Raw genomic sequence first — 14,143 nt, 5'->3', positions numbered from 1 at the left:
CAACCTACTCGCCCATGTCTAATCTACTCTATCTCCGGTTCGCCCGTGACCTGTTAGAAAGAAGTTGCGACAGAATAAAGTGGCTGACGTCCTCATCAGACCAATAACTCATGTGCGATGCGATCGTGTTCATGGGATTGAAATCGAGCACACTCCTACCACACGTTAGCATAACCGAACTTGCATCATGGACATCACGTAGCACTTACTCCTGGATGCTGTAGTCGACACGTCCGTTGCGGTTGAGAGCTCGCACTTTCATCTCTTCGCGCCGCAACTTCTGAGACTTCCGTTCCGCCTCTATCCAGTCCGTCGCGTCGCCGTCGTCATTCGTCTTGGCCAGGTCCACCCGCTTCTCCTGGAACTTGGAGTAGAGTGTCTCCAGCTCATCGTCGATAAGTGTCATCTCGTTACCGCTCAAGCTCGTGCGGCCCATCATGGATTTCGAATCCGCCAGCTGCTTCTTGCGCTCATTCGTCTTCTCCCCCAGCTTCGATGCGTCAGAAATCACACTGCTGTCCGCCATGTTTGCCCCTTGAGCGGAGACTTGGGGTTGCGCTGATGCCGAGTTCATCTTGGCCACGTCCTCGTTGCTCAGACCGAGACTCCTGTTCAGTATGTTGCTGGCGATTCCCGCACTCAAGCTGGACCAGAGACCGCTGACGCTCGCGCCGACCTTCATTCCGATACCACTCAACCCTTGCTGTGCCACATTGCCGAATATGCCCTTCTTCGTGTAAGGCAGTACTTGGGGCTTGAGAGTGGACATGGCGGGAGATATGAGAGGCTCGAGCCTGTAGCTTATCGGGTCGGAAGGATGAAACACGTTGAATAGTTGTGCGACTTTTGGCGACGAGACGGAATATGGTAAGCCTGTGATTGCAGACACCCGTTGGGATGGAGATGTCGGCGCCGCTGCGAGGAACGGATCGTCCATCAAATCAGGATTTAAAGGACTTTCCGACGGAAGTGCATGGGGAAGGTGGCGTGCTGATATGGTCCTTTGCGGAGTTAGCATGCAGCCGGGCAGAGACTTGAATCGACTTACCGGCCCTTGAGCATCTGGAACAGGCCCACCGGCGATCCCAGACAGTAAAGGTCATCGACGTCGAACTCAAACTTGAGCTCATTCGCTTCGCGATCCCTGGCGCCCTCGGCCTTATCTTGCGGCTGCCAGAAGCGCAGAGCACTCCTTGGTGTGTCCGGGGCCTTGATCTTTTCCTTCTGCCGGCAGAGGATATCGAACATGATGGCAGACCCGAGAGAATGCCCGATGACGTGCACCTTGCCTTTGAACTCGGGGTTGCGGGCCATGAACAGCTTGAAAATCCTATTCGACTCTTTAAGAACGATCTCAGCGATCTGTTCGCGGTACGCGCTCTGGTACAGTAGAACGTCGAGGGCAAGGTCCGAAATCAAAGACCTGGCAAAGGCAACGCCCTCTATCGTTATGTCTTCTAGAGACGGGTCTGCATCATGCTCGTTGGCTGTGTCCTCTATGGTGCTGGTTGAGGTTTACTCACATTCATCTTCGTCTAAGGCGCCGTCTCCAATGTCCCGTTCATTCTTCTTCTCTCTCTTCTTGGGAAAGTCCAACAAGTGTCTCCAGCAGACAGGCAATACCTGCACTCGACAGTTTCTCGGCCCATCTTCCAGTTCCGAGTTCAAAGCCCGCAAATCTGCGGAACTCGAGTAGACCGATTTGAGGTTCTTGCGGAGGATGTTCACGTCGTGTACAAAGTTGACGCTCTCCATTCTGTTGCCGTTAGTCATCGTAACTTCTCCGAAATGCCAAATCAACCACGTACCGGATCCCGAGAAGCTGGCCAATTCCATGAGTCACGAGCACCAAGTGCTCAATGTCACGTCCTTGCGTTTCGCCAAACTGGCCGTTGTAGTCGTTTTCGATCTCCTTCTCCTCGCGCTTCCTAATCTCTTCTTCCTGTTCCTCTTGGTTGCGATGTTCGGCCCCTTCCATCAAGGATGAGATCTGCCTCTGCAAGCTAGTCTCTCTGGTTTCTTCGTTCTCTGCGCGCGTCAAGTCATCGTTGGACTGCGACGGTCTAGATGTTGGTGGTGCGGATCTTCTCTTCAGCTTCTTTTGGTCTTTATCATCTTTCTGCGCCGGGGCAGCGGCCTCGGTGGGCGTAGCCGGCTGTTTCTCCTTTTTGTTCTTGGAGACATCAGAGTAACCTCTCACCAGCTTGACACCGCTCATGAAGCCGCCGCCGGAGAATCGTTCGTACATCGTCGAGGTCACCCAGCCTAGCATGCTGTCGGATGTTATCCAGGCTGTCGTGGAATCCTGGTATGTCGCAATACTGTTCATCCATGTGCCGAATAGCCTGTGAGATGAGGGTTGATGTTGATTCTGCGGCGGTTGCGGCTTGTTGTTACCCTCCGCGGCCGCAGAAGCCGTTGCAACGGCCCGCAAGTTATCAACTGACGCTTTTGGGGTGACGTCCTTCTTGTTTGAGTCGCTTCGAACTCGAGGCTTGGGATACAACCAAGGCTTGACCTTGAGGTATCCTTCCTCAAGCTGAGACGCTAGATTCTCCTCGCATGGTCTCAAGGACGAGCCTTCGTCGTAGAACCAAGTACCGCGGCGAACCTCATACACAGGCCCGAGCCAGTATACGGGCTCCAGCTCGCGTTTCTCAATGTCCACATCGAAGAGGTAGTCCTCGTTCACCGGAACGCGCGTTTTAGGGGCGTTCTCAGGGCTCGTCTCTAAGCTACTGTGCGCCCCGTCATCGCCGGTGGTCTTACGGCCTCGTCGAGAGCCGCCAGACACGTTGCGCTGCGATCGATCGCCTCTTCGCTTCTCGGAATCCTCCAGTAGACGCTGGTAAGCGAGTTCTATGGCTCTCGAATCTCCCTTGGCGAACGGCAGAAACTTCTTCGGTTGGTGCGGAGGCTTAGCATCGTCGGTGGGTTTCGGCTTGTCTCTCAAGAATTGCGGCTTCCGCTTGGGCACCTGGGACAATGATCAGCCATTTCAAGAAGTTCAAGGCTTGGAGCAACTGCTCTTACATCGGTAGCATGATACCACAGGACGTTGAGCGGAGGGCAGTCGGCGGGGTAGCTCTTGGTGCTTTGGCCATATAAGTGAGTGATGCTGTGATCACCTGGACGGGCCGCTGGCGCAGGAACAGGCTGAGGCGGAGGATCTCTTGGGGTGGGCGTTGAGCTCCGACTGCCGGACCAGGGATTAATAGAGTCGACGGCTGACGACAGGTAGGACTTTTCTGTTTTGCGGTCAGCGCCGCTGGGAGCCATCGTTTGCGACTGGGCAAAGGGCCATTCGGGGGTTCTCCGGGGGACTGTCGAATAGCGGCGGGAGACAGCGACAACAAGACTGAGTGTTTTGTGGCCTCGTCTCCAACGCAGCGGTGAGTGCGGGACAATGAGCGCCAACGTGGGAGAGGCCGGAGACAGGATTTATAAATGCGTCACCAGGTTCCGGGCGGATGGCGGGGAGAACGGGACGAGTTGGAGAGCAGTTTCGGGGAAGCTCGAGCTTGAAGGACGAAGACAAGGAATGCCAGTTTCAGGATCGAGCAAGAGCCAGGTCGACCAGGTTGCAGCGCTGAGCAGCCAAGTAGTCAGGGACGACGACGACAGCAGGTAACGAGGTATGGCAGCTGTCTGGACAGATTGCAGTAGGTGTTTGTGGTGCTTGTGTGTACCCAAGGTAGTAGAGGTGTGTTGTTCAAATGGAGGTGTGCCGGGCCTGGATCCGCAAGGTGAGGAGGCTGCCTTACCTAGGTGAGGGAGCCTTCATTTGGGGCGGGAAGCAAGGGATGTTCCACCTTCTTTTTTCCTCTTGAGCAGGGGAGACACAAGAGCCGGAGCTTCAGCCCGTGATGGAGGCAAATAAAACACCTTAAGGGTCGGGTGTGAAAAGAGGACAGACATGGAAGCGAGTGCAGCTGTGATGAGGGCGCAGAAGGCTCCAGTAAGGACTCAGCTGCCTTGCACATGGCAGGGAGCAGCTCCGGTCTTCAGGGACCCCATGACGCATCTCTCGGTCCCGTGTAAATGGAATACGACGGGGGGATCGATCGCTTAAGCTGCGGCGAATGATTAGACCCGAGGACTCGTTGGAAGGCGGTCTGGGGCGAGCCGCGGGGCAGAAGGGAAGCTGCAGCGTTCGTACTTGGTACCTCCACTCACTACCTTACGGTACCTACCTAGGTAAGGTAGGTAGGTAAGGTACCTATTTTACCTCATCTCGTTCAGCCACAGAGAACACAGAAGTGCCGTTTTCTTGAGGTGGGCGGGCGGTCGGTGGAAAACACCCCGTACCTAAGAGGCGAACTCAATGCCATCAAGGCAAGGTACCTAAGGTACCTACCTTCCCTAAGGCACGTTCCTGTGCTTCTCCAAACCCAACGCCAAAAGGCGCCCAGTCACAGGCAAGAAGACTCATACCGAGTGATGCTCACCGTCGCACTGTGTCTTCATGATTCATTCCACCACTGGGACCGTGATAATCTCCCCAAAGCGTACTTCACACTGTACGCGCACTGGTGGGGCAGAGCTGCTTTTTTTTTTTGATGGTGGGGTACGACCTGCAGACCACACGCTGGACGCTGGAGAGTCCCTCCCGCGCTAGGTACAGCACCTTTTGCCGTGCCTCCATCACAAAATTTCCCATCCGTCTGCAACACCCCAAGCCAGCCTCCGACTCAAACTCAACAAATACATACATACATACAAACCCGATGACTCCGTCGCCCTAGCATCCCGTCGTGTCGACAGCACTAGCTCTTGCGATTGAATCAACACCACTTCTCGGGCCTCGAATATGACCCTGCGGCGAATGCGCAAACACACCAACTTCTACTACGACCGGTAGACTTAGACTGCGACGAATTTCAATCTTGACTCACCTTGCGCCACATCCTACCACTTTCCCCCCGACCAAGAACTCAGAACCTCCGCCGTCAGCGGATTCGCAAACATCGTCGCAATGGCGACCACGACCACCGTCGCCCCGGTCAAGTCGCAGCTCGTCGACAAGCTGCCAAAGCGATTCAAGGGCATCAAGTTCGGCATCCAGTCAGTCCCACCCCTCAGCCCGCGCCCGCCTCGCACCAAGTACCATTGCTAATCCTCCGGCTCCGCAGGTCCAACCAAGACATTGCGAACCAAGCCGTTCTCGAAGTTTCCGACCGACTCCTCTACGATATCGAGAAGAACAGAGCCCCATACCAGCATGGTCCCCTCGATCCGCGTCTGGTAAGCACCGTCGACCCCGTCCATGATGCTGCACGAAGCTGACTCCGCTGCTTCTAGGGCACTTCGAGCAAGACTGGCAAATGCGCAACATGCCAGGAATCACTACAGAACTGTACTGGTCACTTCGGACATGTCAGGCTTCCATTGCCTGCGTTCCACATTGGCTACTTGCGGTTCGTCATGATGATCCTGCAGGACATCTGCAAGGTAGGCCTCTACTCTACCTCTTTGCTCAAGTTGACAGCAGCTAACTATTTAAAGGATTGCGGCAAAGTCCTGCTCACCGAGTCCGAGAAACGCGCCTTTCTCAAAGAGTTGAGGCGGCCGCTGCTGGATAACCTGCGCCGCTCCCAAATCTGCAAGCGAATCAACGAACAGTGTCGCAAGGTCAAGAACTGCATTTACTGCGGCTCCGTTCAAGGCCAGATCCGCAAGGTTGGCGTCCTCAAGCTGGCACACGACAAGTTTGTTACCTACAACAAGTCCACCTCCGCTAAGAAGGTGCCTCCCGAGAGCAAGATCAAGTTCGACGAGTCGTTCAGTGAGGCCAGGAAAAACAATGCCGAGTTGGACAAGCATCTTCGGAAGGCCATGGAAGACATGAATCCTCTCAGGGTTCTCAATCTGTTCAAAATGATCAGTCCCACCGACTGCGAACTTCTCGGCCTGGATCCTGCCGAAGGTCGCCCGGAGATGTTCATTTGGCAGTTCCTCCCTGCTCCCCCAGTATGCATCCGACCCTCGGTCGCCCAAGACAATGCCAGTAACGAGGACGATATCACGACAAAGCTCGCCGACATCGTCTGGGTCAGTGGCATGATTCGTTCTGCGCTACAGAAGGGTTCGCCTATTCAGACCATCATGGAGCAGTGGGAGTACCTCCAATTACAGGTCGCAATGTATGTTAACAGCGACGTCCCTGGACTTCAGCAACCTGGTTTCGGCAAAGCCGTTCGTGGCTTCTGCCAGAGATTGAAGGGAAAGCAAGGTCGCTTCCGTGGAAACTTGTCTGGAAAGCGTGTCGATTTCTCCGGCAGAACTGTCATTTCACCTGATCCGAACCTTGGAATCGATCAGGTTGCCGTTCCTCAGCTCGTGGCTAAGAACCTGACGTATCCCGAGCGCGTATCCGACTACAACATCAAGAAATTGAAGGAGTGCGTTCGCAATGGACCCAATATCTGGCCCGGCGCACAGCAAGTCATCAAAAACGATGATGGAGGCTACAAGATCTCACTGAGGTTCGGCAACAGGAATCAGGTCGCTCAGGATCTCAAGATTGGTGATGTCGTTGAACGCCATCTAGAAGACAACGACATTGTTCTTTTCAATCGTCAACCGTCTCTTCACAAGCTCAGTATCATGAGCCATTTGGTTAAGGTGCGGCCGTGGAGGACGTTCCGACTCAACGAGTGTGTCTGCGGCCCGTACAACGCAGATTTCGACGGTGACGAGATGAATCTTCACGTTCCCCAGACCGAAGAAGCTCGCGCAGAAGCCATCAACCTCATGGGCGTCAAACACAACTTGGCAACTCCCAAGAACGGAGAGCCTGTCATTGCGGCAACGCAAGATTTCATCACCGCTGCCTACCTGCTGAGTGGCAAGGACAGATTCTTCGACCGCAAAACATTCACCTACATCTGCATGCACATGATGGACGGAAACGTTCACCTTGATCTCCCGCCACCAGCCATTTTGAAACCCCAGGCTCTCTGGACAGGCAAGCAAGTCTTCAGCATAATGATGCGTCCCAACAAAGACAGTCCTGTTAAGGTCAATCTGGACGCCAAGTGCAGAGAGTACAAGGCCAGGCCTGGACAATGCCCAGACATGGACCCGAACGACGGATGGCTTGTCGTTCGCAACTCGGAAGTCATGTGCGGTAGAATGGACAAATCTACTGTAGGATCTGGAAAGAAGGACTCGGTCTTTTACGTCATTCTCAGAGACTTTGGCCCGGATGCCGCCGTGGTAACCATGAATCGCCTGGCCAAGCTCTGTGCTCGCCATTTGACAAACCGTGGTTTCTCTATTGGTGTTGGAGATGTCTTTCCCACTCAACTTCTTCTTGAAAAGAAGAGCAAAATGATTCAAGACGCGAACAAGGACGTCGATGAGCTGATCGACAAGTACAAGAAAGGCAAGCTCGAGAAGGCCACGGGTTGCAGTATGGAAGAGACCCTCGAGAACTCCATCTCAGGACTTCTCAGCAAGGTCAGAACTCAAGCAGGTTCTCATTGTATTGAGACGCTTAGCAGGAACAACGCGCCGCTAGTCATGGCAAAGTCCGGCTCAAAGGGTTCAGAGATCAACGTGGCGCAGATGGTCGCCCTCGTCGGTCAACAGATTATCGGCGGCAAGCGTGTTGCCGATGGCTTCCAGGACAGAACGCTTCCCCATTTCCACAAGAATGCTCCTCAGCCTCCCTCCAAGGGCTTTGTTGCGAACAGTTTCTACTCAGGTCTGCTTCCTACCGAATTCATCTTCCACGCCATGTCTGGTCGTGAAGGTTTGGTTGATACTGCTGTCAAGACCGCAGAGACTGGATACATGTCTCGTCGACTGATGAAGTCGCTGGAGGATCTTTCCACACAGTACGATGACACCGTCCGAACGTCAGGCGGAGGCATTGTGCAGTTCCAATTTGGTGCCGACAAGCTTGATCCTGTTGACATGGAGGCATCGGCGAAGCCTGTCAACTTCGATCGAACCTTCTCACACGCGGAAAACCTGACATGGAACAACGATGAGGCCGCCCTTCTCCCCGATGAGATTGTCAAGTATTGCGATAGCATGCTCTCTGTGGAACGAGCCCGATATCCAAGAAAGGCCCTTGTCGGCGACGATGTCCTCGACTATGATAACGAAGAAGATAAATTCACCGACGAACATGAGGGTGCCAGAGATTTCCTAAGATCACTTGAGTCCTATGTGGCCGGCCGCGCCAACAAACTCCGCCGCGTCATGGAGCTCACTGGCTTGACAGCTGGTGCCGAAAGCATGGAAGTTGATGTCGACGAGAGTGAGATGAAGGCGAAGAAGGCTTTCGCAGACAAGGTTGCCAAGGTTTCTGAAACGACTCTGCGGATGTTCATCCGACTTTGCCTAGAGAAGTACAAGAAGGCACACGTTGAGCCAGGCCACGCCGTCGGAGCCGTCGGAGCTCAATCGATTGGTGAGCCCGGTACTCAGATGACGCTCAAGACTTTCCATTTCGCCGGTGTCGCTGGTATGAGTATCACGCAGGGTGTCCCACGTATCAAGGAAATCATCAACGCCTCCAAGACAATTAGCACGCCCGTCATCACCTGCCCGCTGGTGCAGAACAGGGAACTGACTGCCGCCCGAATCGTCAAGGCTCGTATTGAGAAGACATATGTCGAAGACATCCTGAGCTACATTGAAGACGAATGGTTTGCGGAGTCTGGAAATGTTGTCTTGCAAGTGGACATGGATGCATTATCGAACATGCAGCTGGGCATCGGCTTGGGCGACGTGGCCGAAGCCATTTGCAAGCACAAGAAGATGAAGATCTCAAGGCAGGATATGCACATTGGCCCGGGTAGGATCGAAATCCGCGTACGTCTTGACGAGTCAGCCGCTTCGAAGCGGTCCGTCAAGGCTAAGCCCGTGGATGAACATGGCGATCTTCTGGTAAGGGCCAACTATCTCCGTCGGACGATCCCCACCGTGTCCATTTCTGGATATCCAGAAGCGACTCGAGCAATTATCCAGACGTCAGAACAGGAAACGCACACCGTTCTCGTTGAAGGCTATGGGCTCCAGAAATGTATGAACACGGAGGGCGTCGAAGGGCGGAGAGTCAAGTCAAACAATGTCATGGAGTGCCGAGATGTGTTGGGTATCGAGGCCGCAAGGACAACGATTGCGCACGAAATTGGCGAAGTCATGGGAGACATGGGCATTGACCCGCGTCACATGCAGTTGCTCGCAGATGTCATGACATACAAGGGTGAGGTTCTCGGTATCACGCGATTCGGTCTCTCGAAGATGAGAGACAGTGTGTTGCAACTGGCTTCATTCGAGAAGACGCCGGACCATTTGTTTGAGGCTGCTGCAGGCATGAAGACGGATCAGATTGAGGGAGTGAGTGAGTGCATTATCATGGGACAGACCATGTCGGTCGGAACTGGTGCTTTCCACGTTGTTCGCCGCCTCGCTCTGGAGAAGGGAGACGTTGGACAGCGGAAGACAATATTTGAGGATGCGTGGGCGGCCCAGACGGCGGTGAAGCGGAAGTCGCGTCGAAATGTCTAAAACGGGGACAACAGGAGTTATCACGGTATGGCGTCCATCAGCACAAGGACTGTACAATTCTGTAACGGATCCCATCAAGGATATGCTTTAGGTTTTAAAGTAAGGTCAATTCAAGACGATTAAATGGGCTCTCTCTGCCGCAGATGCTAAGGAGACTTACCGATGTCGGGATGCGTCCGACACGCCGCCTGTGGGGTTTTATTTATCCAGGAAGCCGCCCCAAGGTTGCATTTACAGGCAAGCTTTTCATGACATTGAGTGAATTCCACGCAAGATGTTCATCTGATCAGTCTCTAGGGGTTTAGCGCATTGAGAATGCGGGGTTGAACAACGCTCCCCACAGGCTTCACCCATACGTTGTGGGGTTCAATGAGATGGGTTGCGGAGACTCCAGGAACATGAGCAGGCGGAATGAAAGCGACATCCCAGTAATGGCCCGATGGCCGCGCGCGGTGATGGACGCTGCCCCTTCCATATAAAGGAGACGCGTATGGAGGTGCCGAGCCGAGCTGTTGGGCTCAGTCCAGCTTGGCACATCGTCCGTCCTTGGTGTTTTGTTCACGATGCCATTTGCGCCGCGTCTGCTCGGTCTCACGCTGTGGGCGGCCACACACGCCGTCGAGGTGGTGGCGCAGAACACAACGACCCCCTGCTCAGTTGACGGCCTCAGTGGCCTTCTTGGCCAGGATGACAGCGCCCAAGTGTTGATGGCCAACACCGTCAGCAACAACGGGACATTCGGCGAGGCAGGAAATGTGGCATATCCCAAGTACGCGACCCACTTGCCCTCCCTCTGCGTCGCGACAGTCAACGTCACCTCTTCGCCAACATCGTCCTATACCTTTGGGATCTTCTTGCCAGACGAGTGGAATAAGCGTTTCCTCGCCGTTGGCAATGGAGGCTTTTCCGGAGGCATCAACTGGTATGACATGGGCACCGGCGTCAAGTACGGCTTTGCAACCATCTCGACGTCAACCGGTCACAACTCGACAAGTCAAGACATGAGTTGGGCTCTAAACAATCCCGAAACGAAAGCCGACTGGGCTGGCCGTAGTCTGCACGGCTCGACGGTCCTGGCCAAGAAGATTGTGGAGGGGTACTACGGGAATGCGGCAAACAAGTCCTTCTACTCGGGCTGTTCGACGGGAGGAAGGCAGGGCGTCAAGTCGGCGCAGGCCCACCCAGAAGACTTTGACGGCATCCTCGCTGGCGCGCCGGCTTGGAAGTCGACGAGCCAACAACTGTGGCAGCTCAAGGTCGGCGCTATCAATCTGCCGGAAGACGGGCCGGGCTATCTACCAACTTCCATGTTCGAGGTGATTAGCGACGAGGTCCTCCGGCAGTGCGACGGCTCAGATGGTATTGCTGACGGGGTCATCATGGATCCTAGACATTGTAATTTCCGACCCGAGAAGTTGCTCTGCACATCAAGCTCGACTAACCTGTCGGCCTGTCTGACGGCGCCACAAGTCGCGACGCTCAAACAGCTCTACCTGCCCCTGATCCAGCTGGATGCGAATGTCCACAACCTGACATACATCTATCCCAACTTCGGACTTGGGTCCGAAATCCAGATGCCGTCTTCATTCGGTTCCAACAACGAGCCTAGTCTGTACGGAACCGACTACGCCAAGAACTATCTGTTTGACGACCTGAACTGGGACTGGACAACCAGCTTCAACTACTCCACGTTTGTCGAGGCGGCAGGACTCAACCCGGGGAACGTCAACGCGGACAACTTCAACTTGTCGGAGTTCCGAGGTCGAGGCGGCAAGCTAATTACATATCACGGGTACGCCGATGGACTCATCCCCACAGATGTCAGCCGGGTGCTCTATGACGAGACCTGGATGGCGATGGCGGAGCAGGGCGTGGACCTGGACGAGTTCTACCGTCTTTTCTTCGTACCAGGCATGCAACACTGCTCGGGAAGCGTTTACGACGCGCCGTGGTACTTTGGCGGCAGCGGACATGCGTCAAACCTGGAGACGAACGGGCAACATGCTTTCCCTATTCCTGGACTGGACGACACCCAGCATGATGCTTTGCTTGCGCTGGTTGCCTGGGTGGAGGGCGGCTCAGGAGTAAACGAGCTTGTTGCGACGAAATATACCAACGATACCGTCAGCAATGGCATCTTGAGGCAACGGCCCATCTGCAAGTACCCTGGACATGCAACGTGGGACGGCAAGGGGGATGTGGATGCCGCGTCCAGCTGGAGCTGCATCGGATATGACTCCTGAGTGGTGTCGTGTAGATACCAACATACATGTTTGGTAACATATTGCCTTTTTGCGCAACATAGTGGAGCATTATGTACAGACCCAAATCCAAGCCCAAATCCAAGCATACAAGATTACTTCAGAATCAGGGTGGTATAAGAATGAATTGCTGCATCACGTGATATCACTGAACTGTGCTGGCGCGTCTCAGGCGCGTAAATTAGTCCAATGGACCCTGCGTCGGCATGACGACATGGATACATCTTCGCTCCGTGAGGATAGCGAATATTTCACAGGACCAAACGTTGGATCCTCCAATTGAAGAAATCCTGATTCTGGCTCCAGTCTCGCCATAGACCATGTGTGGGCGATATGCACTAGCACTGGTGAGCCCGTCCGCCCGCCCATCGTTCTGCGTTGGACTTTGGTGAGCTAACATCCTTCGGCACAGCGGCCATCGCAGATCCGGCGCATGTTACAAGATGAGGACATGCCTGTTGACGATGCGCCGGAAGACGAAGGTCAGGGAGCTCCGCGTCAAACATACAACTTTGCGCCGGGATACCATGGCGTCGTCTACCGGGCCGACGTCCCAGATCGCGGTGCAGGACATCGCCGCGACCACGCAGCCAAGAGCCAGAATCAACCACCGGCAGAGGCTTCCATGAGCCAATCCCACCCTGAATGTGATTCCGTAAAGTACAAGATGCAGTCAATGCAATGGGGTTTGATTCCGTTCTGGACCAAACGCGACCCCGGCTACTCTCAGCTTTCAAAGACGATCAACTGCCGCGACGATTCACTGAGCATACCAGGTGGCATGTGGGCAACCATGAAGGCGGGAAAGAGGTGCATAGTTGTGGCGCAGGGGTTCTACGAGTGGCTCAAAAATGGCAAGGAGAAGCTCCCCCATTTCGTGAAGAGGAAGGACGGCCAGCTCATGTGCTTCGCTGGACTGTGGGATTGTGTGAAATACGAGGGTGAGTTAACATGTGTTCTCAACGAGCAGACGAATTGCTCTAATATCCCCATTCAGATTCCGACGAGAAGCGCTACACATACACCATCATCACGACTGATTCGAACAAGCAGCTCAAGTTCCTTCATGACCGAATGCCGGTCATTCTCGACCCCGGATCGAAAGAGATCAAGACATGGCTGGACCCCAAAAGGCACGAGTGGTCAAAGGAACTGCAGGACCTCCTGAAACCTTTCAGCGGCGAGCTCGAATGCTACCCGGTCACCAAGGACGTGGGCAAGGTCGGCAACAACTCGCCATCCTTCATCATCCCTGTCGCGAGCAAGGAAAACAAATCCAACATTGCGAATTTCTTCGCCAACGCGTCGGCCAAGCAAAAGCCGCTGGCCTCCAAGGTTGAACCCACCGTTGCGGTCAAAGTAGAGCCGGAGCAGTCACAAGAAGGTGAATCGCAGCCGATCCCTGAGGTGATTGCCAAAGCGGAGGATGACACAGAAAGCCGGGAAAAGGCGGGCACCAAGCGGGAGGCTCCTGCTGCGGATGAGGACGACGAGCCACCACAGAAGATCCAGTCCAAGGGGCCGACTACGAAATCAAGGCAGAGCCGCATCAGCGCGACGAGCAACGGCAGCAAGAGCCCTGTGAAGGCCAAGGACGGAACTCAAAAGATTACCAAGTTTTTCGCAAACAGTGCTTGATGCCTGGAAAAGAACGGATACGGGGTTTGGAAGTTTAATGATCCCATGATTGATGCCTGGGCGTTCGCTGGTGTTGCGAGTCACAATTCCACAAGAGGATTGGTTTTCTACTTCTACACTTTACACCATAAGATATTTGTCCCTCTCGTAACCACTGTTCATTGAAACCAGTTTATGCGTACGTCCTGTTCTTACGTACGTCTGCCTGATTTTGGTAAAGACTCTGCGCGTCAGAGGCCCATATTGACAAGGTGGAGGGGATACCTCCAATTCCATTGGCGTATATTAGGTTCGCTCACCAGATGAAGGCGCGGTTAGTTTTGTTTCTGCTATTTTAGCTTACATATTCGAAAATAGCTGCCTCATGGCCGTCAGCCGTGATAAGCGCATCTGCAGCTCATGGTTGCAACTTGTCGTTATACACACTCGTTGCCTAGACGGATATCGGAACCGGTAGCCGTCGCGGCTCGAGTATAAAATCGGACAGCGCACTGGGTTAAAGCTCCCCGGACCGCGGATATGCGGGGAGACTGGCTATCAGCGGACGGATGTCGATACTTTGTGGTCCGGCTGTACGGCACCCTCCCCCGGATCAGGAGGACTGGGAGACAGGGTCTTGGGACGACGAGGTTCCGTGGAATGGCATCACTGACTTGGGCTCGGATCAAGGCGGCCAGGCTTTGGAATCATCGAGGGCAACGACATGTTAAAACATCGGC

General features: G+C 54.4%; 4 protein-coding genes across 4 annotated transcripts; 3 read left to right on the top strand and 1 right to left on the bottom strand.

The window, feature by feature from the left end:
* Window positions 1–28: 28 nt before the first annotated feature.
* CGCA056_v012804 (putative phospholipase) lies at window positions 29–3,279 on the bottom strand (the record flags this gene model as incomplete). Its single annotated transcript, XM_037328048.1, has 6 exons — window positions 29–155; window positions 210–1,001; window positions 1,049–1,469; window positions 1,524–1,756; window positions 1,809–2,977; window positions 3,034–3,279. The coding sequence occupies 6 exons, from the start codon at window positions 3,277–3,279 to the stop codon at window positions 29–31; spliced, it is 2,988 nt and encodes a 995-aa protein (XP_037172960.1).
* Window positions 3,280–4,975: 1,696 nt separating this feature from the next.
* Window positions 4,976–9,525, top strand: RPO31 (DNA-directed RNA polymerase III subunit RPC1; the record flags this gene model as incomplete). Its single annotated transcript, XM_037328047.1, has 4 exons — window positions 4,976–5,064; window positions 5,133–5,244; window positions 5,302–5,451; window positions 5,506–9,525. The coding sequence occupies 4 exons, from the start codon at window positions 4,976–4,978 to the stop codon at window positions 9,523–9,525; spliced, it is 4,371 nt and encodes a 1,456-aa protein (XP_037172958.1).
* Window positions 9,526–10,088: 563 nt separating this feature from the next.
* Window positions 10,089–11,768, top strand: faeB-1-0 (putative feruloyl esterase B-1; the record flags this gene model as incomplete). Its single annotated transcript, XM_037328046.1, has 1 exon — window positions 10,089–11,768. The coding sequence occupies one exon, from the start codon at window positions 10,089–10,091 to the stop codon at window positions 11,766–11,768; it is 1,680 nt and encodes a 559-aa protein (XP_037172956.1).
* Window positions 11,769–12,106: 338 nt separating this feature from the next.
* CGCA056_v012801 (putative peptidase) lies at window positions 12,107–13,424 on the top strand (the record flags this gene model as incomplete). Its single annotated transcript, XM_037328045.1, has 3 exons — window positions 12,107–12,133; window positions 12,199–12,727; window positions 12,784–13,424. The coding sequence occupies 3 exons, from the start codon at window positions 12,107–12,109 to the stop codon at window positions 13,422–13,424; spliced, it is 1,197 nt and encodes a 398-aa protein (XP_037173518.1).
* Window positions 13,425–14,143: the final 719 nt, after the last annotated feature.

The sequence above is a fragment of the Colletotrichum aenigma genome (genome assembly GCF_013390185.1).
Source record: "Colletotrichum aenigma strain Cg56 chromosome Unknown KSG_Cg56_contig09, whole genome shotgun sequence".
Taxonomy (NCBI): Eukaryota; Fungi; Ascomycota; class Sordariomycetes; order Glomerellales; family Glomerellaceae; genus Colletotrichum; species Colletotrichum aenigma.
This window is presented reverse-complemented; position numbering and strand designations above follow the sequence as displayed.